A 25,576-nucleotide genomic window follows, 5' to 3' on the forward strand; every position below is an offset into this window, starting at 1 on the left:
TTTTATGGTCTCAGAACACATTGTACACAATCAGGAAAGCACACCAATGCTTTTTCTTTCTGAGGAGGCTGAGGTGAACTGGACTATGCACATCTATACTCATGTCATTCTACAGATACACATTAGGGAGCATCCTAACATGTTGCATCACTGCATGGTATGGAAACTAAACTGTGATAGACAGGGAAACTTTACACTAGGTAGGCAAAACTGTCCAATGCAATACGGGCACTAGCCTACCTGCCATCAAGGACATATGTACAGAAAGGTGCTGGAAACATCATGAAGGAAGGACCCACCCTGCTCGTGGACCGTTTGTCCGACTCCTATCAGGGAGGAGGCTATGTAGCATTCACGCCAGGACCACACCAGGTTCAAAACCAGTCACTTTCCCCAAACAGTCAGGCTGAACAACCCTTCTGCACCGCCAGTCACCACTCGTTTGTCGTTTCCTGTCTCATATGCACAGAAATTCTTGTGCCTAATGTCACTTATTGAACATACAATCAATCTACAGTATGTATACATGCTAGCTTCGATATTTATGTTTATTGTGTTTCTTTTTGTGCTGCATTGGATCTGGAGTAATAATTATTTCATTCTCCTTTACATTTGAATCTTGATTAATCCTGCCTTTTCAGGTATTGATTAATTCTGTACCTCAGATTCTTTGCAAATAACTTGCATTCTATTGGCATTTGGCTCTCAGATCTGTAATTTACTGGTTTATTCCTGCTGCCCTTCTTAAATAAAGTTACTATATTTGCTTTCCTCTGGTCATGTTTGCAGTGTAGATTTAAAGTCTTTATCAGGACCTCAGCGATCTTCTTTCCTGCCAAAGCAGCTTAGGATATATCTCGTTCAGCCCTGGGCATGTATCAATTTTTAAGCCTAAGATATCAAGCATGTCCTATTTAATGATGACTTGTTCCAGAATGTCACCTTCCTCTCTCTGAATTCTCTAACTACAGTGTTGTTCTCCTTAATGAATACGTACAGTATAAGAAGTGTTCATCTAAGTCTTTGCTTGCATCTCCTGGCTTCATGCACAGATTGCCATTTTGTTCCTTAAGGGGCCTTGCCCAGTCCTTGGTTGTACCTGATATATGCACTGACTTCTTTGGATTTTCTGTAATCTTGTCTGTCAGTGATATTTTGTGCTCCGCTGAGGCACCTGATCTCTTACTCACTTTATATACAGGTCCTCCAGGTCTTTCCCAATTTATGGACAATAAGAGCAATCACTTAGGAGACCGGTGGTTTGGATCTGGCGGTTACTGTGGGATTGCAACCATCTTATGATGTGTGCAAACAAGGTTCACGGCTGCATTTCCGTCTTGTGAAATGACCAAAGTGGCTGTTGATACAAATCCTACTTGCCTGCATTAGTTCCAAGTCCTTTTATACCCTATTCATTCAGATACAGTGGCATGCAAAAGTTTGGGCACCCCGGTCAAAATTTCTGTTACTGTGAATAGCTGAGCGAGTAAAAGATAAACTGATTTCCAAAAGTCATAAAGTTGAAGATGACACATTCCTTTAATATTTTAAGCAAGAAAACTTTTTTATTTCCATCTTTTACAGTTTCAAAATAACAAAAAAGGAAAAGGCCCCAAAGCAAAAGTTTGGGCACCCTGGATGGCAATACTTAATAACACCCCCTTTAGCAAGTATCACAGCTTGTAAACGCTTTCTGTAGCCAGCTAAGAGTCTTTCAAATCTTGTTTGGGGGATTTTTGCCCGTTCTTCCTTGTAAAAGGCTTCTAGTTCTGTGAGATTCTTGGGTCATCTTGCATGCACTGCTCTTTTGAGGTCTATCCACAGATTCTTGATGACGTTTACGTCAGGGGGCTGTGAGGGTCATGGCAAAACCTTCAGCTTGTGCCTCTTCAGGAAGTCCATTGTGGATTTTGAGGTGTGTTTAGGATCATTATCCTGTTGTAGAAGCCATCCTTTTTTCATCTTTGGCTTTCTTACAGATGGTGTGACATTTGCTTCCAGAATTTGCTGGTATTTAATTGAATTCATTCTTCCCTCTATCAGTAAGTGTTCCCTGTGCCGCTGGCTGCAACACAAGCCCAAAGTATGATCGATCCACCCCTGTGCTTAACAGTTGGAGAGGTGTTCTTTTCATGAAATTCTGCACCCTTTTTTCTCCAAACATACCTTTGCTCATTGCGGCCAAAAAGTTCAAAGGAACATCTAAACGAGCCTGATGCATTTTGGAAACAAGTCCTGTGGACTGATGAAGTTAAAAGAGAACTTTGACATTCAGAGTGCTGTCAAGATTTGACTTTTTTCTTACTGTTTGTTATGTTGCTGCCATCAGGTGGAGACATACCATTCTATAAATAAAAGTTCTGCCACTGTGTAGAAGTGTCTTTACCAAGTCAAAGTTGGTTCCAGTCATGCTAGAATGTCCAGAATTAATAATCTAGTTAGAATAGTTAGAAAAATCTAGTTAGATAGAATACTTAGAAAGGAGCTAATTATTTTTATGATTCCCTCTCTGAGCGGACAATATCTGAAATACACACTTGTTTGTAAGGCCCCAGAACAAGATTAGGTTATTTGATTTATCAGTGAAATTGTGGATAATCTTTTGTCCAACTCCATATACCTGTATTTTAAAAAATATTTCCAGATATCAAGTCCGTTATCAAAACTGACCACGTTTCAATTGCCTTTGTGGAAGATTGTTATAAATTTCCACTATTTCTTGAAATCTAACCTAGCTCTTGAAGTTAAGTTGTAGAGTCCTAATATCACTCTCTTTTTCAGATTATGTCAGCTAGTCATCTGCTCAATCAAATGAAATTCTCCCTCTATATATAAGGCAGCAATCAATTCACACACACTAAAATCCTGTGAACACTAAGCAAGACAACTGATTAATTTGTTGTGGTGACGTTGAGAGATGAAGGTTGCTCAAAGCATTGTTTAACGCTGGTTTTTCAGGAAGTGTCAGGCATATTTTGCATTCACTCAATTGAGCAAACACAATTGAAATATACGAAAAAAAAATTCCATATAAACTTAGTTTTTATTTTTGCTACTACTAAAAATATAGTTATGTTGGTGTCAGACAAGAGTGAAGAATAAATATTTGCTAGGTTCCTAAGGTAGTCTTTTTGCCTATTAATACCATGGGATTGTTTGTATCCATCTAGATTTATTTTTGTGTCTCTTTCCATAGAAAGGTGACACAAATGTATGACCAGCAAGTTGTATATCTTTAAAAGAAAAAGGTCCTGCATGTTTTGTAGAATGCTTTATCTTCCTGTTTTCTTTCGTTGTGATTGGAGTATTTTAAATTGTTTTTAATACTATAAAAATTAATGAAACATAAAGGTGTTTTATTAATATGTAAATAATGCATAATTACAGAATTTTCTATTTATAGGGTGATATTTGTGATGAACATTTTATGAAGCTATTGTTTGAAATTGAAAGAATTCACATAGTTCTACATTTTGCGGCTCAAACTCATGTTGGTAAGGAGTTTTCTTAACACTTCTCAGTTTGGTACCTGCTTATACTTGTAAGTATAAGGACAAAAGAAGTTGCAAATTGATTTTATACGTCATGACCATAAGACATTGGAGCAGAATTATGCCAATCGCCCCATTGAGTCTGCTGCACTCTTCCATCATAGCTAATTTATTACCCCTCTTAACCCCATTCTCCTGTTTTCTTCCCATAATCTTTGATGCCCTAATCAAGAACCTATCAACCTCCACTTTAAATATGTTCAATGCTGTGGCTTGCACAGCCATCCATAGCAATGAATTCCACAGATTCACCACCCTCTGGCTAAAGATATTCCTCCTCGTCTCTGTTCTTAATTGATGTCCCTCTATTTTGAGGCTGTGCCCTCTGGTCCTAGACTTGCCCACAATAGGAAACATACTTCACATCCATCCTATCTATCGATAGGTTTCATTGAGGTCCCCCTACATTCTTCTAAACTCCTGTGAGTTCAGACCAGAGCCATCAAATGCTCCTCATGCATTAACCCTTTCATTCCTGGAATAATTCTCCTCTGGACCCTCTACAATGCCAGCACATCTTTTCTTAGATATGGGGCCCAAAACTGCTCACAGTACTCCAGATATGGTCTGACCAATGCTATATAAAGCATCATCATTGCATCCTTACTTTTGTATTATAATGCTCACGAAAAGAATCCTAACATTGCACTTAACTTTCCTTACTACTGACTCAGCTTATCTCTTTGCAACTCTGAGTTTTGAATTTACTCCGTTTAGAAAATAGTCTACGCCTTTATTCCATCTACCAATGTGCATGACCATACTCTTTCCTACACTATATTACGTCTCCCATTTCTTTGCCCATTCTCCCAATCTAAGTCCTCCTGCAGACTCACTGCTTCATCAACACCACCTGCCCCTCCACCTATCTTTGTATTGTTGGCATTCTTGGCCACAGAGCCATCCAAATTATTGACCATAGAACCATAGAACCGTACAGCACAGAAAACAAGCCACTCAGCCCTTCTAGTCTGTGCCAAAACAGTATTCCACTAGTCCCATTGACCTGCATCCAGTCCATAACGCTCCAGACCTCTCCCATCCGTGTACCTATCCAATTTATTCTTAAAACTTAAGTGAACCCGCATTTACCACATCAGATAGCAGCTCATTCCACACTCCCACCACTCTCTGAGTGAAGAAGTTCTCCCTAAACCTTTCCCCTTTCACCCTAAAGCCATGTCCTCTTGTATTTATCTCTCCTAATCTGTGGAAAGAGCCTATTCACATTTAATCTGTCTATACCCATCATAATTTTGTAAACCTCTATCAAATCTTCCCTCATTCTTCTACACTCCAAGGAATAAAGTCCTAACCTGTTCAATCTTTCCCTGTAACTCTACTCCTGAAGACCCAGTAACATCCAAGTAAATCTTCTCTGCACTCTTTCAATCTTATTGATATCTTTCCTATAGTTAGGTGACCAGAATGTACACAATACTCCATATTTGGTCTCACCAGTGTTTTATACAACCTCCCCCATAACATCCCAACTCCTATACTCAATACTTTGATCTATGAATGCCAGGATGCCAGAAACCACCTTTAGAACCCTGTCTACCTGTGACGCCACTTTCAAGGAATTATGTTTCTGAACTCCCAGATCTCTTTGTTCCCCCGCACTCCTCAGTGCCCTACCATTTACTGTGTACGGCCTACCTTGATTTGTCCTTCCAAAATGCAGCACCTCACACCTGACATATAACATAAAAAGAAGGGGTCCCAACACAGACCCCTGTGGAACACCACTAATCATCAACAGCCAACCAACCAGAAGAGGCTCCCTTTATTCCCACTCTTTGCTTCCTGCCAATCAGTCAGTGCTCTATCCATGCTAGTATCTTTCCTGTAATACCATGGGCCCTTGTTAAATAGCCTATTGTGTGGCACCTTATCAAAGGCTTTTTGAGAATCCAAGTACACAACATCCACCGATTCTCCTTTGCCAATCCTGCTTGCTATTCTTCAAAGAATTCCAACAGACTTGTCAGGCAAGATTTTCCCATAAGGAAACCGTGCTGACTTTGCCATATTTTATCATGTGCCACCTAGTACCCCAAAACCACATCCTTAACAATCGATTCTAACATCTTCCCAATCACCAAGGTCAAACTAACTGGCCTATAATTTTCTTTCTTCTGCCTCTCTTCCTTCTTGAAATGAGTGATTTTTGCAATTTCTTCCAGATCCATGCCTGAATCTATTGATTCTTGAAAGATCATTACTAATGCCTTCACAATTTCTTCAGATACCTGTTTCAGAACCCAAGGATGTAAACCATCTGGTCCAGATGACTTATCTACCTTAAGACCTTTTAGTTCCCCAAGCACCTTCTACCTGGTAATGACAACTTCACTCATTTCTACCCCCCCCCCAACCCTGTTGAACTCCAAGCATACTGCTAGTGTCTTCTACAGAGAAAATTGATGGAAAATACTCATTCAGTTTGTCTCCCAGTTCCTTGACTCCCATTACTACCTCTCCACCAATCTGATATCGATTCTCACCTCTCTTATTCTTTATATATCTGAAGAAACTTTTGATATCCTCTTTAATATTATTAGCTAGTTTACCTTCATATTCCATCTTTTCCCACTTTATGAGCTTTGTGTTACCTTCTGTTTTTTAAAAGCTTCCCAATCCTCTAACTCTCCACTATTTTTGCTCTATCATATGCTCTCTCTTTGGCTTCTATGTCGGTTTTGGCCTCCCTTGTCAGCCATAGTTGCCACCTGGACTAGATGGATCTTCCAAGAATCACAAGAGTCTGGAATTGTTCTGGAGAACTGGAAACTTGCAAATATCACTCCACTCTTTAAGAAAGAAGAGAGGCAGAAGATAGGAAATTATAGGTGAGTTAGTCTGACTTCAGTGGTTGGGAAGATGTTGAAGTCCATTGTTAAGGATGAAATTTCAGGGTACTTGGAGGCATAAGATAAAGTAGGCCAAATTCAGCATGGATTCCTTTGTCTTGCCTGACAAACCTGTTGGAACTCTGAGGAAATAACTAGCAGGCTAGACAAAGGAGAATCAGGGGATGTTCTTTACTTGGATTTTCAGAAGGCCACACATGAAGCTGCTGAACGAGATAGAGCCCATGGTATTACAGGTTAATTTGCAGGCTGAGTTGGTGGTGAAGAAAGCAATGTTGGCATTCATTTCGAGAAGACTAGAACATAAAAGCAAGAATGTAATATTGAGGCTTTGTAAGGCACTGGTGAGGCCAACTCAGAATATTGTGAGCAGTTTTGGGCCCCTTATCTAAGTAAGAAAGGATGAGCTGACATAGGAGAAGGTTCAAACAAAAATGATTCTGAGATTGAAAGCCTTATCATATGATGAGCATTTAATGGCTCTGGGACAGAAGAATGAGGGGGGAATCTCACTGAATGTTGAAAGGCCTCAACAGAGTGGATGTGAAAATATGTTTCCTGTGGTGGGTGAGTATAGGAGCAGAGGGCATAGCCTCAGAATAATGGAACATCCATTTAGAACAGAGATGACGAGTAATTTCCCTAGCCAGAGAGTGGTGAATCCGTGGAATTCATTGCCATAGGTGACTGTGCAGGCCAAGTCATTGGGTATATTTAAGCAGAGATTGATAGGTTCTTGACTCGTCAGGCATGAAGCGTTACGGGGAGAAGGCAGGAGTTTGGAGCTGAGAGGCAAAGGGATTGGAGAAACTCAGGTTGATGTCGGATCACGACAGAGAATTTGTTGAATGCAACGAGATGGCTTTTTAGAGCCGCTTGTGCTTGAGCCTACTTGGGCAAAGGCTATCTTAGATTGGGTGTTGTGTAATAACCCAGATCTTATGAGGAAGCTTAATGTAAAGGAACCCTTAGGAGGCAGTGATTATAATATGATTAAATTCATACTGCAATTTGAGAGGAAGAAGCATAAGTCACATGTATTAGTATCACAATGGAATAAAGGGTATTACAGAGGCATGAGAGGGGATACTGGTGGGGATGACAGCAGAGCAAAGGTGGCTGAAGTTTCTGGAAATAGTTCACAAGGTGCAGGATTGATATGTCAACAGAAGAAGTTCTCAAATGGCGGGGGTAGGCAACCATGGCTGACAAGGAAATTTAAGGACTGCATAAAAGCCAAGGAAAGGGCATATAAGGTGGCAAACGTGTGGGAAGATGGATGATTGGGAAGCTTTTAAAATCCAACAAAAGGCATCTGAAAAAAGTGTTAAGAAGGGAGAATAAAAAGATGAGATATGAGGGTAAGCTAGCCAATAATATAAAGCAGGATACTAAAAGTTTTTTCAGTTGTATAAAGAGCAAAAAGGAGATGAGAGTTGATATTGGACCACTGGAAAATGATGCTGATGACTTGGGGGACAAAGAAATGGCAGATGAACTTAATGGGTACTGTGTATCAGTCTTTACAGTGGAAGACACTAGCAGTGTGCCAGAGATCCGTGGGTGTCAGGGAGTAGGAATGAGCGCCATTGCTATTACAAAGGAAAAAGTGCTAGGCAAACTCAGAGGTCTTAAAGTGGTTAAGTCACCTGGACCAGATGGACTACATCCCAGGGTCCTGAGAGCAGTTGCTGAAGAGATAACGGAGGCATTGATCATGATCTTTGAAGAATCACTTGATTCTGGCATGGTCCCAGAGGACTGTAACGTCACTAATGTCACTAATGCTAACGTTACTAATGCTCACTGATGCTAACGTCACTTCACTCTTTAAGAAGGGAGGCAGGCAAAAGAAAGGAAATTATAGGCCAGTTAGCCTAACCTCAGTGGTTGGGAAAGTGTTGGAGCCTATTATTCAAGATGAGATTTTGGGGTACTTGGAGACTATACTTTATACTTTATTGTCGCCAAACAATTGGTACTAGAACGTACAATCATCACAGCAATATTTGATTCTGCGCTTCACACTCCCTAATGACTAATGATAAAATAAGTGAAAGTCAGCTTAGTTTCTGTAAAGAGAAATCTTGCCTGACAAATCCGTTAGAGTTCTTGGAGGAAGTAACAAGCAGAGTGGACAAAGGAGAGGCTGTGGATGTCAGGTACTTGGATTCTTTGGATTTCTTTGTCCTCCATTACTACGTCTCCAGCATCACTTTCCAGCTGTCCAATATCCACTTTCACCTCTCTTTTATTCTTTATATATCGGAAAACATTTTCAGTATCCTCTTTTATATTTTTGGCTTACTTACTTCATATTTCATCTTTTCTCTCCTTATGGTTTTTCTGGTTGACATCTGTTGCTATTTTAAAAGCTTCCCAATCCTCTAACTTCCGACTAACTTTTGCTGTATTATGTGCTCTCTCCTTTGCTTTTGTGCTGTCTTTGACTTCCCTTGTTAGCCATGGTTACCTCATCCTCCCTTTAGAATACTTATTGGTTTTTATGATGTATCTATCCTACGCTTTCCGAATTGCTCCCCAATCAACTCTGGTTCATTATACAACATCCAGTCCAGAATTGCCTTTTCCTTAGTGGGCTCAACCACAAGCTGCTCCATAAAGCCACCTCGTAGGCATTCTACAAATTCCCTCTCTTGGGATACAACACCAATATGCCTGCATATTGAAATCTCCCATGACTATCGTAACATTGCCATTTTTACATGCCTTTTCTATCTCCTGTTGTAATTTATATCTCACTTTCTGGCTATTGTTCAGAAGCCTGTATATAACTTCCATCAGGGTCTTTTTACCCTTGCAGTTTCTTAACTCCTATGCACAAGGATTTTACACCTTCCAATCCTATGTCAGATCTTATAACAGATCTTTCTAAGGATTTGATTTCATTTTTTTACCAACAGAACCACCCCACCCCCTGCCTATCTGCCTGTCCTTTTGATACAAGGTGTATCCTTGGATGTTAAGCTCCCAACAATGATGTTGTTTCAGTCACAACTCAGTGGTGCCCACATCGTCATACCTGCCAATTTCTAAATGCGCTCCAAGATCATCTACCTTGTTCTGTGTACTGTGTGCATTCAAATATAACACCTTCAGTCCTGTATGTATCATCCTTTTTGATTTTACTCCCCTCCATTACACTTTAACTCTACCACTGACTGCAATTTTGCCCTATCATCGACCTGTCCCTCCTCATAGTCTCACTACACAATGCATCAATGTGTATCGCAGTTGCCCCATCCTCAGCCCTATCACTCAGGTTCCCATCCCCCTGCCAAATTAGTTTAAACCCTCCGCACAGCTCGAGCAAACCTGTCCTCAAAGATATTGGTCCCCTTGGGTTCAGATGTAACGTCCTTTTCTTACAGATCATATCTTCCTAGAAGTGATTCCAATGACAGAAATTTAAAACACTGCTCTGTACAAGGGATCTTCAACCACTTATTCATGCGTACTATCATGCTATTCCAGCCCTGACTAGCATGTGGTACTGGGAGTAATCCAAAATTGAAGAATTTTGTTCTTATCCACACATGCTTTAATTTTATTAATTTAGTGGTCTGTATTCTGAAATTATAGACAAAAACAAGTTTTTCTAAATAAATAAATGAATTAATTTGAAGCTTTATTGCATGAAACTTTCAACATTGTAAAATTGAAAATTGATTTCTCTGCTTATTTGAGGAGTAAAATAGGGTAGTGATGATTTCTAGCTTGTTTTCCATCATTGGCAAAATTTATCTGTCATTAATCCCCATGCAGCAACATATTTGAGGCATTACTTGGAACTTGGACCACATTGTCCATAGGCTCTATTCTCGGGACCACTTTGTCATCCCAAACAGAAAGGACTATAAGGTTAATAAGTGTCCTTACCCCACCCATCCTAGCCACCAACTACCCCCCCCCTCCTAATTTATCTGCAGAACTGATTGCTTTTAATTGTTGATTAATTTTGCTTTTTCGTCCTCATTCTTGTATCCTCCCCTCAGCATGTAGTTGACTTGTCAATCTCCAAGCATACTGTTTGCCTTGATTTGCAGGGAAAATTGAAGAATCCGATCTGCTGGTCAGTTTTAAGCTCCTTCCCTCCCAGTTGCTCCTTCTGTCTAACTCATCTACACTGGTATGAAGAAGTTTTCTTGCATTTCTTTTAGCCACGTGATCTGAAGCGATCACCATTGCGATCTATATGACTGTAGGATTAGGCCCTGGTGCAAGAGGAAGCAGAAACACAGTGCAAGAGCCGAGCCGCTAGCGAGGCTGAGAACTAATCTGACCAGGCCAGCAATATCATCACTTTTCCTGGCCAATGTCCATTCACTAGAAAATAAAATTGGCTCACTGAGAATGAGCATCAATGCGCAGAAGGAGTCTGCACTGAAACGTGCTAAATGACAATGTGCCCAACCTGGCATTTCAGCTTGAAGGGATAACTCTGTTCTGTGTGGATAGAAACTCACTGTCGGGGAAATCCAAAGGAGGTGGAATCTGAGTTTACAGTACATTAACAAAGATTGGTGCATAAACTCATCTGTAGTTAGCTGTTCTGTGGCAATTAAACATCTTACAATTAAATGCTGGCCACATCAGCTGCTCAAGGAGTTTACTCTTGTGTTCAACACCACCATCTACATTCCGCCCCATCCCGAGCATGAATGCCAAGGATGCACTGGGAGAGCTTTATAGTATCATCAGCTCTCTATAAAACAAGTTTCTGACAGTCTCTTCGTAATTGCAAGAGACTTCAATCACGTTAACCTGCAGGACATTTTACCCCAAGATCCATGAACACGTCACCAGGGCCACTAAGGGAATATACAGACTGGACCATATTTATACAAACAGACACAGTACTTGCAGAGCCACCACACTGCCTCATCTTGGCCTTTCTGACCAAATCTCCATAATGTTAATCCCAGCATACCAACCGCTGTTGAAAATGGAGAAACCAGTCAAGAGGACCATCACTATATGGCCAAATGAGGCACTCTAGGCTTCAGGACTGTTTGAACTGACTAACTGGCAGATGTTCAAGGAGGCCACCACAAACGGAGAAGGCACAGACCTGGAGGAAAATGCCTCGTCTGTCACCGGCTTGGCCTGTAAATATGTACTGTAGATGGCGTTGGCACCTCAAGAACAGCCAGAAGCCCTGGCTGAACACAAAAGTGCTCTGCCTACTAAAAGCTAGGAAGACTGACTTCAAATTTAGTGAGAGAACTGCTCTCAGAGCAGCCAGGAGAAACTTCATCTGAGGCAACAAGAGGGCAAAGACTACCTGTGCATAAAAAAATCAGGAATACCTGTCCGATCATGATGCCTGGTATATGTGGATGGGCCTCCCTTCTCGACGCTCTAAATAACTTTTATGCACACTTCAAGGCATGCAACATAATGCTGCCCACAAAGTTATCCCCTTCCGGGTGAGCAGCCACTGTCTGTAATAGCAGCAGATTGAGAAGGACTCTACAGAGAGTCAACTCCCGTAAGGCTGCCAAACTAGGCAACATCCCAGGGTGATACTCAGGGAGTGTACACACCAGCTCACTGACGTCTTCACAGACATCTCACACAACCTCTCATGGTCCCAAAATACATCCTACACAGTCAAGAAACTAATGCCTCTACTCTCTGAGAAGGTTGAAGAGATCTGGACTATGCATATCGATACTCGCAACCTTCTACAAATGCACAGTAACATGCTGTAACATGCTGCATCGCATTATCTGCACTAGGTGTCTATGCTGATTTTGTGCACTTACAGTCAATCAAAAGAACATGGCAATGTACACTGTATGAATTCCTCCATTGATAGCTGTTAAGAACTATAAAACTGTGCATTAGTACCATAATAATATTGGTAGTGTTTGAATTTGTTCTGCATTCATTTAATTACATAATTTGTTACTCAGTTGAATAGTAGTTTGTCTTTTTTTTAAACTATTTCCATTAAACCTCAGCCAATTGGGGCAGTCACTTAATTGAGTCAAAATGTACTGGTCCCAATGTGTCCTAATTAACCGGAATCCACTGTATTAATAAGATTTGGAGCATTTACATAGAACTGTTATGTGATCAAAAAATCTGTGCTGACGGTACGTTAATTTGCTTCTTTTTCTCCCAGATAAGTCATTTTGGTGCTCTTCAGAATTCAAGAACGTGAATATTTATGGGACAGAAATACTAGTGAAAGCTGCTTATCAGGCTAATGTTGAAAAATTTATTCATGTTAGTACTGATGAAGTCTATGGAGGAAGTATTAAAGAGGTAACTGATGAACTAATAATGTGTCTTTTTGTTTGCTACTTAGGATGTGAGTTTTTTTTTCTCATGGCAGTTTCATGCCTGTTCACGACTGCTCTTAAAATCAGTTAAGAGCCACAGCAATGAACCATTGAAATATTTTCGATGAAGGACTCCCGCAATCATTTGGGCAGAAAAGAGATGGTTGACATTTCAGGACTAGAACCTGAGTAAAGAGGGGAGATGGCCAGTGTAAAGTGAGGGGGAGGTGATGTGGGGTAAGATCATGCAGTAGATAATGTATGACCTGATGAAAATATACAGTAAATGAATTATCTAGTAAGTTTGCAAATGGCACAGAAATTGACAAGAGTTGTAGATACTGAATAAAGTCATTAAGGGATACAACAGGGTATAGATCAGTTACAGTTATGGGCTGAGAAATAGCAGATGGAGTTTAATCCAGGCAATGTGAACTGTGGTACTTGGAAGGTCAAATGTAAGGGAAAAGTATACATTTGATGGCAAGACCCCTAACAGCATTGATGAACAGATGGATTTTGAAGTCTTAAGTCCATCCCTCCCTGAAAGGAGATAAAGTGGTAAAGAAGGGTGTACAGCATCTCTCGGGGCAGAGAGGATAAATGTTGCAATTTATATAAAATTGCACTTGGATATTATGCGTAATTCTGGTCACTCCATTACTGGAAGAATATGGAGGTTTTGGAAAGGAATCAGAAGTTTTAAGAGGAAGCTGTTTGCGTTAGTGAGTATTAGCTCTAAAGAGGGATTGAACAAACTTGGATTGTTCTCCTTGGAGTATCAGAGGCTTATGAGAAGCATAGATAGTGTAGACATAATATTTCCTCGAAGCAGGAATGTCTTCACACTGGAGACCATAGGAATGTGCGAGCACAGTAGATGTCTGGAATAACTTACCAGGTGTAGAAGTGGAAGAAGGTAGTTCAGTGGAGTGAGGAGACTTTTAGATAGACAAATGAATGTGGAGGGAATGGAGGATTAAGGATGATACACAGGAAAAGGACATTTGGTATAAATTGGCATCGAGATTGGCTCAGCATCGTAGCTCAAATGGCCTGACCAATACTCTGCTGTTCCACGTTCTTTGTTTAAAGGGGACATGCAGTGCAAGTGGTAAGTGCCTGAAACATGCTGCCAGTGGTTGTTTTGGAATCAGATGTGATGGTGATATACAAGAAGCTTTTAGATAGGGACATGAAGGATATGGATCACATGCAGGCAGAGGGGCTTAGTGTAGCATCGTGCTCGGCACAGACATTGTGGGCTGAAGGATCTGTTCTTGTGCTGTACTGTTCATTGTTGGTAGTTGGAACCAGGTGAACTGGGGAACAAAAGGCACGTGGAACCAGGTAGGAAAGGGCAAGTTTTGAGGCTGTGGCTGGTGGGTGCAAAGTAAAAACAAAAGTTGGGCAGATGGAGCCAGGTGTTTGGGGGGAGGGGTAAAACAGGGACAGAGTCTAGAATGTGATATGGAGCCAGGTAAGTGTGATGATGGACAGATGGAAGGGGGAGATAAAATATGGTTTTCAACCCAAACGTTGACCTGTCACTTGCACTTGAAAAACCCATCCCAGATTCATTCTGTAAAGTTGTTCACCTCTACTTCTTTCAAGTAGATATCACTTGAGGGCAACCATTGGGTGTTGCCAGGAGTCTTTTGTGCCAACGTTTGAACATGACAACATAAGGCTTTGAGTTCAGTGTCAATATTGAGGACTCCCAGGGGCATCGTCTCACCCTTAGTGAGTCACTTGTGGGGATAAAACAAAACATAACAAGGAATATATGTTATTGCTAACCATCAAAAGTTAATTTATTATCAAAGTACATATACCACCATATACAACTCTTAAGATTGATTTACTTGTGGGCATACCCAGTAAAAAGAAGATGACCTCCGAAAGGTGAACCCAATTCAAAAAGGAGTTCAAAAATGCTTGCAAGGTTTAACATCAAGTATACAGTGGCATGCAAAAGTTTGGGCACCCCTGGTCAAAATTTCTGTTACTGTGAATAGCTAAGCGAGTAAAAGATGAACTGATTTCCAAAAGGCATAAAGTTAAAGATGACACATTTCTTTAATATTTTAAGCAAGAAAACTTTTTTTATTTCCGTCTTTTACAGTTTCAAAATAACAAAAAAGGAAAAGGGCCCGAAGCAAATGTTTGGGCACCCTGCATGGCAGTACTTAGTAACACCCCCTTTGGCAAGTATCACAGCTTGTAAATGCTTTTTGGGGGATTTTCACCCATTCTTCCTTGCAAAAGGCTTCTAGTTCTGTGAGATTCTTGGGCCATCTTGCATGCACTAGCCTTTTGGGGTCTATCCACAGATTCTCGATGATGCTTAGGTCAGGGGACTGAGGGCCATGGCAAAACCTTCAGCTTGTGCCTCTTGAGGTAGTCCATTGTGGATCTTGAGGTGTGTTTAGGTTCATTATCCTGTTGAAGAAGCCATCTTCTTTTCATCTTCGGCTTTTTTACAGATGGTGTGATGTTTGCTTCCAGAATTTGCTGGTATTTAATTGAATTCATTCTTCCCTCTACCAGTAAATGTTCCACGTGCCACTGGCTGCAACACAAGCCCAAAGTATGATCGATCCACCCCCGTGCTTAACAGTTGGAGAGGTGTTCTTTCCATGAAATTCTGCACCTTTTTTTCTCCAAACATACCTTTGCTCATTGTGGCCAAAAGGTTCTATTCAAAAGGTTCAAAGGAACATCTAAACAAGCCTGATGCATTTTAGAAACAAGTCCTGTGGACTGATGAAGTTAAAATAGAACTTTTTGGCTGCAATGAGCAAGTTTGTATTTATTGTTACTTCTGACATTTTATTTTTAAAGACTGTGGGATGCACACTTTCAACAGAACTTACCCAAGAGATGACAGCTATAGCTCTGTTACTGGTTAAATAAACTGGAGATATTGGGATGTGACAGATCAAGACTCTGTTGTGTAGGGTAAAAAAGCTAATGGACAGTATAGTGTATATTTATTACAGAAGTAGAGATCAAGTGTTTGGTCTCTATATGTTTAATACTTAGTTTAGAACCAATTTGTGTAATTCTTTTAAGAAATACAAAGTTCATTAATTCCTATGAATGACCATTTTGTGTCAATTGGGAGAGTCTGGAGGTTGAGAGTTTTGTGGTAATGACGGAATCTGCTTTTAGCACACTGAGTAATTATAACCAAAAGAAACTTACAAATAAAAAAATGGAATTGTAAAATGTTTTAATATCAGAACTGTACATTTATTGAATATGTTTTTGCCTCTTCGATATAGGAATTCAGTGAAACATCACCTAGATGTCCTACAAATCCTTATGCAGCATCAAAAGCAGCTTCTGAATGTGTAGTCATGTCCTATTGGGAAAACTTCAAGGTATGTTTTTGTATATTGTATGCTATAAGAATATACTGCAAGGATTTATCCTGTGTTTACAAATAATGTTGATTGCTATTTTTGATCCGGCTATAATCTTGAGATATTTTTGTTTCCTGAGCTCTGGCTGACAGACTAGCTCACATGCCACACACACGGCATCCTATCTTGCTTACACAGTGTTTTTGCGACACACTTAAAAGTTGCTGGTGAACGCAGCAGGCCAGACAGCATCTCTAGGAAGAGGTACAGTCGATGTTTTGGGCCGAGACCTTCGTCAGGACTAACTGAAGGAAGAGCTAGTAAAAGATTTGAAAGTGGGAGGGGGAGGGGGAGGGGGAGATCCAAAATGATAGGAGAAGACAGGAGGGGGAGGGATGGAGCCAAGAGCTGGACAGGTGATTGGCAAAAGGGGATATGAGAGGATCATGGGACAGGAGACCAAGGGAGAAAGAAAAGACGGATAGGGGGAAAAGGCCCAGAGGATGGGCAAGGTGTATAGTGAGAGAGACAGAGGGAGAAAAAGGAGAGAGAGAAAAAGAATGTGTGTATATAAATAAATAACGGATGGGGTACGAGGGGGAGGTGGGGCATTAGCGGAAGTTAGAGAAGTCAATGTTCATGCCATCAGGTTGGAGGCTACCCAGACGGAATATAAGGTGTTGTTCCTTCAACCTGAGTATGGCTTCATCTTCACAGTAGAGGAGGCCGTGGATAGACATGTCAGAATGGGAATGGGACGTGGAATTAAAATGTGTGGCCACTGGGAGATCGTGCTTTCTCTGGCGGCGCTCTGTAGGTGTTCAGCGAAACGATCTCCCAGTCTGCGTCGGGTCTCGCCAATATATAGAAGGCCGCGTCAGGAGCACCGGATGCAGTATATCACCCCAGCCGACTCACAGGTGAAGTGTCGCCTCACCTGGAAGGACTGTCTGGGGCCCTGAATGGTAGTGAGGGAGGAAGTGTAAGGGCATGTGTAGCACTTGTTCTGCTTACAAGGATAAGTGCCAGGAGGGAGATCGGTGGGGACGAATGGACAAGGGAGTCACGTAGGGAGTGATCCTTGCAGAAAGCAGAGAGAGTGAGGGAGGGAAAGATGTGCTTAGTATTGGGATCCTGTTGGAGGTGGCGGAAGTTACGGAGAATTATATGTTGGACAAATAGGCTGATGGGGTGGTAGGTGAGGACAAGGGGAACCTTATTCCTAGCGGGGTGGCGGGAGGATGGAGTGAGAGCAGATGTGCTTGAAATGGGGGAGATGCATTTGAGAGCAGAGTTGATGGTGGAGGAAGGGAAGCCCCTTTCTTTAAAAAAGGAGGACATCTCCCTCGTCCTAGAATGAAAAGCCTCATCCTGAGAGCAGATGCAGCAGAGACGGAGGAATTGCGAGAAGGGGGTGGCATTTTTGCAAGAGACAGAGTGAGAAGAGGAATAGTCCAGAGAGCTGTGAGAGTCAGTAGGCTTATAGTAGACATCAGTAGATAAACTGTCTCCAGAGATAGAGACAGAAAGATCTAGAAAGGGGAGGGTGGTGTCGGAAATGGACTAGATAAACTTAAGGCAGGGTGACACAATGTTTTTGCGTATGATCTCCACCTTTAATTATTAACCTGGTGTTGGGATCTCTGTTTAATTTCTGATCTTTAGGTTTCTTTCAGGAGTCAAGAATGGTGAGCAGTCTTAATTCCAAGTTTTCAGTTTATTGTAGAGTACAAACAAACATACAAATACTGAGCAAACTAAATAAAGAGTTGAAGGATCATGCTAAGAGGGGAATCAATGCTAAGAGGTGTAGAACAAAAGAATTAAAGAAGGTGCTTCTGAAAAATCTATCACTTTTATAGATAAGATAAAGAAAATTCCTTGCATTGTGATGAATTTGTTAATAGGCCACATAATAAAAACAACTACATCACGTGGGTGATGTGCTGATACTTAGCCAATGAAAAATGGGAAAGGTAATTAACTATTAGTTTAACGGCTATACAGCTTTCTGCCAGTGAGTGTGAAAAATACATGTGTTTCTTTAAAAAGTACTCATCTTATCAAAAGAATTATTAAAATAAAACGGTGTTAAGTAAAGAGGAAGTTTGGAGCCTTGTCAGGCTGACCCAAAATACTTCAGCAGTATCTTTCTATGTAGCAGCAAGGCATCAGACAGTCAAAGAAAGAACTTGTTAAAAGCTTTGTAGGCCATCAAAGCCCTATCTCAGCTTTGGTCACTGTAAGAGCTGTAGGGACATTTTTATAATTTTCTAAATGCCTCTGAATTGGGGAAAAAAGTAACTTTAAAATGTTAGAACTTTTAAACTTTAAACAAAATTAAAAGTTTCATGACTTTAAATGTTTAAAGGATGTTAATTTAAGCCAAGCTCTTTTTTTAATGAAGGTAAACACATCTTTTCCTTTGCTTCCTCACCTGCAGCCCACAGTGCCCATTGAAATTAAAGGGTTTGAATTTTTTGAAAAAGATATCAGGAGGTGACACCCCACAGTGAAACTGCTGGGGAATCTTATTAAGGTCGTGCTCTGTTGTTGGACTTTGTAAGTCCAGGACTTCCACATTTGACAGTAAATGCTTGGAAGTCCAGGGCTTACTTCCACTTTAATGGATAAATGACCAGCAGGATCTGAGCCATAATTATCAGTATGGTTGCGATGGTAGCTGTCATGACTTTTCAAAGGCTTTCAATTCAGTGCCTATTCCAGGCATTTAAGCATCTACTTGACGCTTTCATTTCCATTCAGTTATGTCTGATGAGCTGTGTTTGGACAAAAGCACTGGTTGCCTTTGACAGTGTATGCAAAAGTCCCAAGGAACTTGTTCAAAAAACCAAAACTGTCCCTGCTTAATTGATGACAACTAAGGCAGATTTTCTTTGAACACCTAGTCTGGGTCCTTAATGAGTTCAGAACCGAGTGATAAAGGGTAATATTATGCACATAGATTTCTAGTCGATTGTGCCCTCAAAATGCACATGCTTTTTCAATAACTTGCACCACTATCTCTATCTCATTCATTGATATTCCCCTGGTTTTTTCATTGCTGTTACATGGGATCCATAGTCACTTGTCCGTTTAGATTCAGAATTGGGCTGCCCATATGGAAGACGGGAGTGGTAGAAGGGTGTTAAACTTGGCTGAAGGTCTGTGACTAGTGATGTTCCACATGGATCTGTACTGGGACATCGGCTGTTTGTGATATGTATAAATGACTTGGATAAAAACATACATGTATGGGTTAGTAAGTTTTCAGATGATGTAAAGATCAGAGGCATTGTGGATTGTGTAAAAGATTTCTAAAGGACAAGCGGAATATAGATTAATTGCAAATATAGATGGAGAAATGGCAGATTGAGTTGAGTCTGGGCAAGTGTGAGGTGTTAAACTTTTGGAGATGTAAAAGGGAAGTGCAAAGTTAATGCCAGAACCCTTCGGTGTTCATGTACAGAGGAATCTTGAGTTCACATACATAGCTCATTGCAAGTTGCTGTATATTGTGAGAGGGAGACGAAGTTCAAAGTAAATGTGTGAGACAAGTTTTTTTAACACAGAAAGTGGTAGGTGGCTGAAATGTGCTGCTGGGGATAGCATTGGAGGCAAATATGATAGAAGCATTTAAGAATCCCCTAGATAGGTATGTGAAAATGTAGAGAATGGAGGTTCATGGACAAGGTGCAGGCAAAAGGCAATAGTTTAATTGGCATCATTAGGTTAATTAGTTTGTGGCACAACGGCATGACCTGTTCTTGTGCTATACTCAGAACATAGTCTGTGTACTTCCTCATTTATACTGTAATCCTCGCTCATGATCATTGTTAGTGCAACACAGAACAGTTAGTCTTTGGTTCTTGCTGGATATGTGTTAGTTCCAATATTAACACTACATTGAGGCTTATCAATTAAAATGTTAAATATGGAACACAAAAGTTCAGGTTTTGATGTCCAGTGTTTATTGTTGTAAAATACTCTTTTTGTACAAAGTCTGTATTAATGATTGATAAATAAGTGAATGTATATTCATTCATATGTTAATTTTATTTCTTTTATAGTTTCCTGTTATTGTGACCAGAAGTAGTAACGTTTATGGACCCCATCAGTATCCAGAAAAAGTAAGTCACTTTATTCTTTAACTTAGCTAAGTGTGTAATGCTTCTGCAATTTCTGGAACAGCTTGTTAATATAATTTAAGTCGCACTGAAGATAATTTATGTACAGTGCTTAGCAGTTTTTGACACCAATGATAGATATAATGGGTAAGATTTTCCCCATATTAAAAATTTCTAGGTTTTATGCCCAATTGAGGTACATGAAAGTATAGAAACCCACAAAAAGTAGACTATATTATATATATTTTTTGTTTTGTTTTATGTTAGAGGGAACAGATAGTTACTTTGAACTTGAATGTGTGAATTGATATGGATTAGTGGGATAGGTTGTCAGCATGACAGTGAAAGTATGTGCATTACATTTAGTTTCAATGTTGTTGAGGAGTATGATTAGAAAGTCACAAGGGATTCCTCAATTCATAAATATATAGAATACAATGAATGGAATAGACCACAGTTGGAATACTTTCATTGAATTCTGACCATGGTGGAAGACTGCAAATTTTCTGAATGGTGTTGGACAATGTATTCAGCAAGTTATATTATAAAATGGCATCTTAGAGTCATAGATTACTGAAGCACAGAAATAGGCACTTTGACCCATTTAGTCCATGGTGACCTTACCTTCTGCCCAGTCTCTCTACCTATATCCAGACCATATCCCTCCAAACCCATGCAACTATCGAAATTTTCTAGTGTTACAATTGAACCGGCATCTACCACTTCCACTGGCAGCTCATTCCACACTCACACGACTTACTGAGTGAAGAGGTTTCCCTGACTTTGCTCTAAAATATTTCACATTTCACCCTAAACCTATAATCTCTAGTTCTAGTCTGGCTCGACCTGAGGGCGAAAAACCTTGCATATGTTCATCCTATCTCTAGCCCTTTGTCTCTCATTCTCCAATGCTCCAGAGAATAAAGTTCTAACCTTTTTAACCTTTTCCTATAACTCAGATCTTCAAGTCCTGGCAACACCTTGGTAAATTTGCTGTATAGACTTTGAAGCTTATTGATATCTTTCCTGTAGATAGATGACTAGAACTGTAGTCAATATTCTAAATTCAATCTCACCAACATCTCGTACAATTTCAAAACAACATTCCAAGTCCTGTACTCAGTGCCCTGTTAGATCTGGTGGTAATGATCTGGAGGTTCTTTGGAAGAATGAGAAATGAAACTTGGTGGTTACAGCTGTTTTATTAAGTGTTCGAAGAACAAAGAAAAGAAAAAGAAGTCATGGTACTCAGACTAGAGATAAACAATATTCCCATGATAACAATTGACCTCTTAAATAGCCAGATTCAAGTGGGAGACATCAGCTTCAGAAAAACTGAGATGGTTCTGAAAAAAATACGGAGTCAACTAAACTACAGTTACTGAAACAATTCTACACGCTAATCCATCGGTCCTGATTTATAAGGCCAATGAACCGAAACCTCGCTTTAGGAACTTGTCTATTTGTGATGCCACTTTCAAGGAATTATGGATATGTTTTCCTGTGTTCTAAGGCACACCTTGGTGCCCTACCATTCACTGTGCAAGTCCTACCCTGGTTTGTCCTGCCAAAGTGGAGTACCTTCCACTTGTCAGGTATTGAATTCCATCTGCCATTTTTCAGCTCATTTTCCCATTTGGTCAAGATTACATTGTAAACTTTGATAGTCTTTATCGCTGTATATTGCACTCACAATCTTAGTGTCATCTGCAAATTTGATGATCCAGTTTACCACATTATTATCTAAATTGTTAATATAGTTGATAAACAACAAAGGACACAGCACTGCAGCACATAACTGGTCATAAGGCTCCGATCAGAGACACAATCACTCTGACTTCCGCTAAGCCAATGTTGGGTCCAATTGGCTACTTCATCTTGAAAGCCAAGCAACTGAGCTTTCTGGACCAGTCTCCCACGTGGAACTTTATCAAAGGCCTTGTCAAAGTCCATGTGCACAATGTCTACTGCCTTTTCTTCATTAATCTATGTGGTAACCTCCTTGTAAAACCTTGTAAGCTTGGTTAGACACACCTTACAGTGTACAAAGCCATGTTGATTGTCCCTCATCAGGCCCAATCTATCCAAGTACGTCTATTTCATGTCTGTTAGAATAGTTACTAATAATTTCCCCAAGACTGATGTCAGGCTCACCGGCCTATAATTTTCTGGTTTTCTCTTAGAGCTTTTCTAGAACAACAGAACATTATATATCTTCCAGTCATCCAGCACCTCACTCCTGGGCAAGGACATTTTAAATATCTTTCTGCACTAGCCTCCCTCAAGGTATGAGGTGACACTGTGTCAAGCCCTGAGGATTTATGCACCTTAATATAGCCAACACCTCCTGTTTCTTAATCTAGATACAGTCCATGGCCTCACAACTCTTTTGCCCCAGTTCTATAGCCTCGGTGTCTGCCTCCTGGATAAATATGGATGCAGGAACTTCTTTTCAGATCTCCACCAGCTCTTTTGGGTCCATGCATTGGTGATCATGCCAATCTTCAAGAGGACCAATCTTGTCCCTTGTTATTCTTTTGCTTTTAATATAGCTATGCAAATGCTAATGCAAAATAGCATTGGGTCCCATACCCTCTCAACCTCAAGTTCAAGTTTCAGAATCAGAATCAAGTTTAATATCACTGACATATGTCATGAAATTTGCAGCAGTACAATGCAATGCATGATAATATAGAAAAAATAAGTAAGTCAATTACAGTAAGTATACATATGTATATTAAAAATAGTGCAAAGACATGGTGTGCTGTTGATCCCATTGCTCAAACATTGGCCTGGGGTGGAATGTACGCTGCTATCAAAATGATCACTGAAATCTCCCATGACAGGTAAAGTGGCCAACGATTCATTGCGAGATATTCCAGGTTCCTATGAGCTGAATTGGGACATTACTGACACCACATTTGTGCACCATGAGGAGCTGATCATGAGACATACACTCCCTCCTCTCCTTTTGAGAGACTCGACAGTACTATCCTGACAGTATATAGTGAACCCGTCAATCTGAATCACTGCATCCGGTACAGAAGGGGTTAACCAGGATTCCGTGAAGGAGAAGACGCAAGTGGTCTTAATGTCTCTCTGATACAGCACCCTAGCTCTGAGATCATCAATTTTATTTACTGGAGACTGTACGTTTGCCAGTAATAGAGTCGAGATAGGGAGTCAAAACCCCCATTTTTTTTTTTTAAACGCACTTGTAGCTCCAAGTGACAGCCACATTTCCTTTGAGGAGTCTGACGAGAAGTACGGCCATAGTTGGCATACTTTCTGTTGGTTTTAAGAAACAATAGATTATTTAATCACATTAAAACATTTTTATTAACTGTTCAAACCTTGGATGCAGATGTGTTTCTTAGCTGTGGCAGGCTGAAACAGGAATATTTAATTGTATCCATCGAGCTGTGCCGCAACGAGCTCGCCTCAAGGCACCCCAGAAGTTCCAATGTTAATTGTCAGTCAACCACAGACATGAACTCAGCCAAACAAAACAGCATTCCTCTGGGATTGAGGTGCAAAACAACAGTGGCAATGGCACATAGCACAAACAGGTTTCCCCTGCCATCCGAAGGTAGAGCATTCCTATGAAACGGTTCGTAAGCCGGAATGTCGTAAAGCGAAGAAGCAATTACCATTTATTTATATGGGAAAATTTTGTGAGCGTTTGCAGACCCAAAAATAACCTACCAAATCATGCCAAATAACACATAAAACCTAAAATAACAGTAACATATAGTAAAAACAGGAATGGTATGATAAATACACAGCCTATATAAAGTAGAAATACTTTTCCACAATTATTACTGCACTGTTCTCCGTAGCGAAAATCTCACACAAGCGCCGTCAGCAGAAAATCTCACGCAAGCGCTGTTGGCAAAAATATTCTCTCCAGTAACCTTTAAACTATGAAGCTGCCAAATCATATCAAATAACACGTAAAAATACACAGCCTATATAAAGTAGAAATAATGTATGTACAGTGTAGTATCACTTAACGGAATTGGGACAGCGCCGAGCACACTGATGATGGTGTGTTAGACTGAGTCATCGGAGTTTGGGTGGTGCAGTGGCCCACACCATCCAGGCAGTGACCCGATACCGATCCGCGAAGCATGCAGTGGTACAGCGGTAGCTAGGAGGCACACAGCACATCGTTAAGAAAAACGCCGAAATAAACATGCTAATTAATTAGATGCCGCCCAGCATGTAATTGTCGGCCCAGATGAGAGGCGATTGCCGATTGCATCACCTCTGATCTGGGCCGACAATTACGTGTTGGGCGGCACCTAATTAATTAGCATCTTTATTTCAGCGTTTTTCTTAAAGATGTGCTGTGTGCCTCCCGGCTACTGCTGCATTCTCCACGAATCGGTATCTGTCCGCGGCCTGGGGGGTTGGGGTGGTGGGACACTGGGCTGTCGTCTCGTCGTCTGTTTCCATTAGGGCAGGCAGCTCATCTTCTCCTATGACTGCCCACCTCGATGTCGAAGGTCAAGGTTTGTCGTCTGCTGTGGTTGATGTGGAAGGCTTGCTTGACTGCTGAGCCTCACGCATTTTTCTATCATACAGTTCTTTGTAAGGACTCAAACCATTTTGCAAATATCCCCTAAACCGACGTACCCTTTCAAAATTAAAGTCGTACTTTATCATTGCAACGAAAATCTCACGCAGTTGCTTCACATTCAGTTTGCTACTGCATTCGATTTCGATTGTTATCTTTTCCTCTTCCATTTGCATCAGCTCTTCATCTATCAGTTCTTGGTCATGCAATGCCAAAACCTCTTCAACATCATCTTCGTCAACTTCCACAAGCCAAACTCACTTTGTCCTTGCTTCATTCACCACGATCGAAACGCTTAATTATGTCTAGTTTTACAATAAGTGCAACACCCTTACGAGCTCTTTTAGGCTTTTCCGATACCTTAGAACTCATCTTGCAAACAGCTGCTCACAGGCACGTGTTAAAGCAATGCCAGCGAGAATGCAGTTCCAAATCCGGGGGAGAGCGGCTGCTCCGGGCGCACACTTTTTTATTGCGCGCTGATTTTTTTTTCGTAACAGTGAAAACACCTCCTGAAAACGAAAACAGGGAGCTAATGTAGGTCTTTCGTAACAGTGAGGTTTCGAAAAGCGGGGGATACCTGTATAGTGCTATGATAGCAGAAAACATACGGTCACAAAAATTAATGTAACCCTGAGTGGCATAGCCTGCAGATTGATGGTGCGTGGGATGTTGTCCTGGTCCAGAATCTTACTTTCATCTTGCTAGGTCTTGTAAAGAAATGTTACGTCACACAACCTTAATAAATGGCTACCCTGTTGGTTCTT

At 40.7% G+C, this 25,576-nt stretch overlaps 1 protein-coding gene across 5 annotated transcripts in view; it reads left to right on the forward strand.

Annotated features, from left to right (window-relative positions):
* Positions 1-25,576, forward strand: part of LOC140197989 (dTDP-D-glucose 4,6-dehydratase-like) — a 55,020-nt gene that overhangs the window by 7,157 nt on the left and 22,287 nt on the right. For all 5 annotated transcript variants that reach the window (XR_011886078.1, XM_072258746.1, XM_072258744.1 and 2 more), the window contains 4 exons: positions 3,404-3,494; positions 12,576-12,718; positions 16,023-16,121; positions 20,174-20,233. Coding sequence is in view for 4 of the 5 variants with exons in the window: in XM_072258746.1 (XP_072114847.1) it covers positions 3,404-3,494; positions 12,576-12,718; positions 16,023-16,121; positions 20,174-20,233 (393 nt within the window). In the remaining variant the exon portion in view is untranslated. The remainder of the gene's footprint in view (positions 1-3,403; positions 3,495-12,575; positions 12,719-16,022; positions 16,122-20,173; positions 20,234-25,576) is intronic.

Source organism: Mobula birostris, chromosome 5 (genome assembly GCF_030028105.1).
Source record: "Mobula birostris isolate sMobBir1 chromosome 5, sMobBir1.hap1, whole genome shotgun sequence".
Classification (NCBI taxonomy): Eukaryota; Metazoa; Chordata; class Chondrichthyes; order Myliobatiformes; family Myliobatidae; genus Mobula; species Mobula birostris.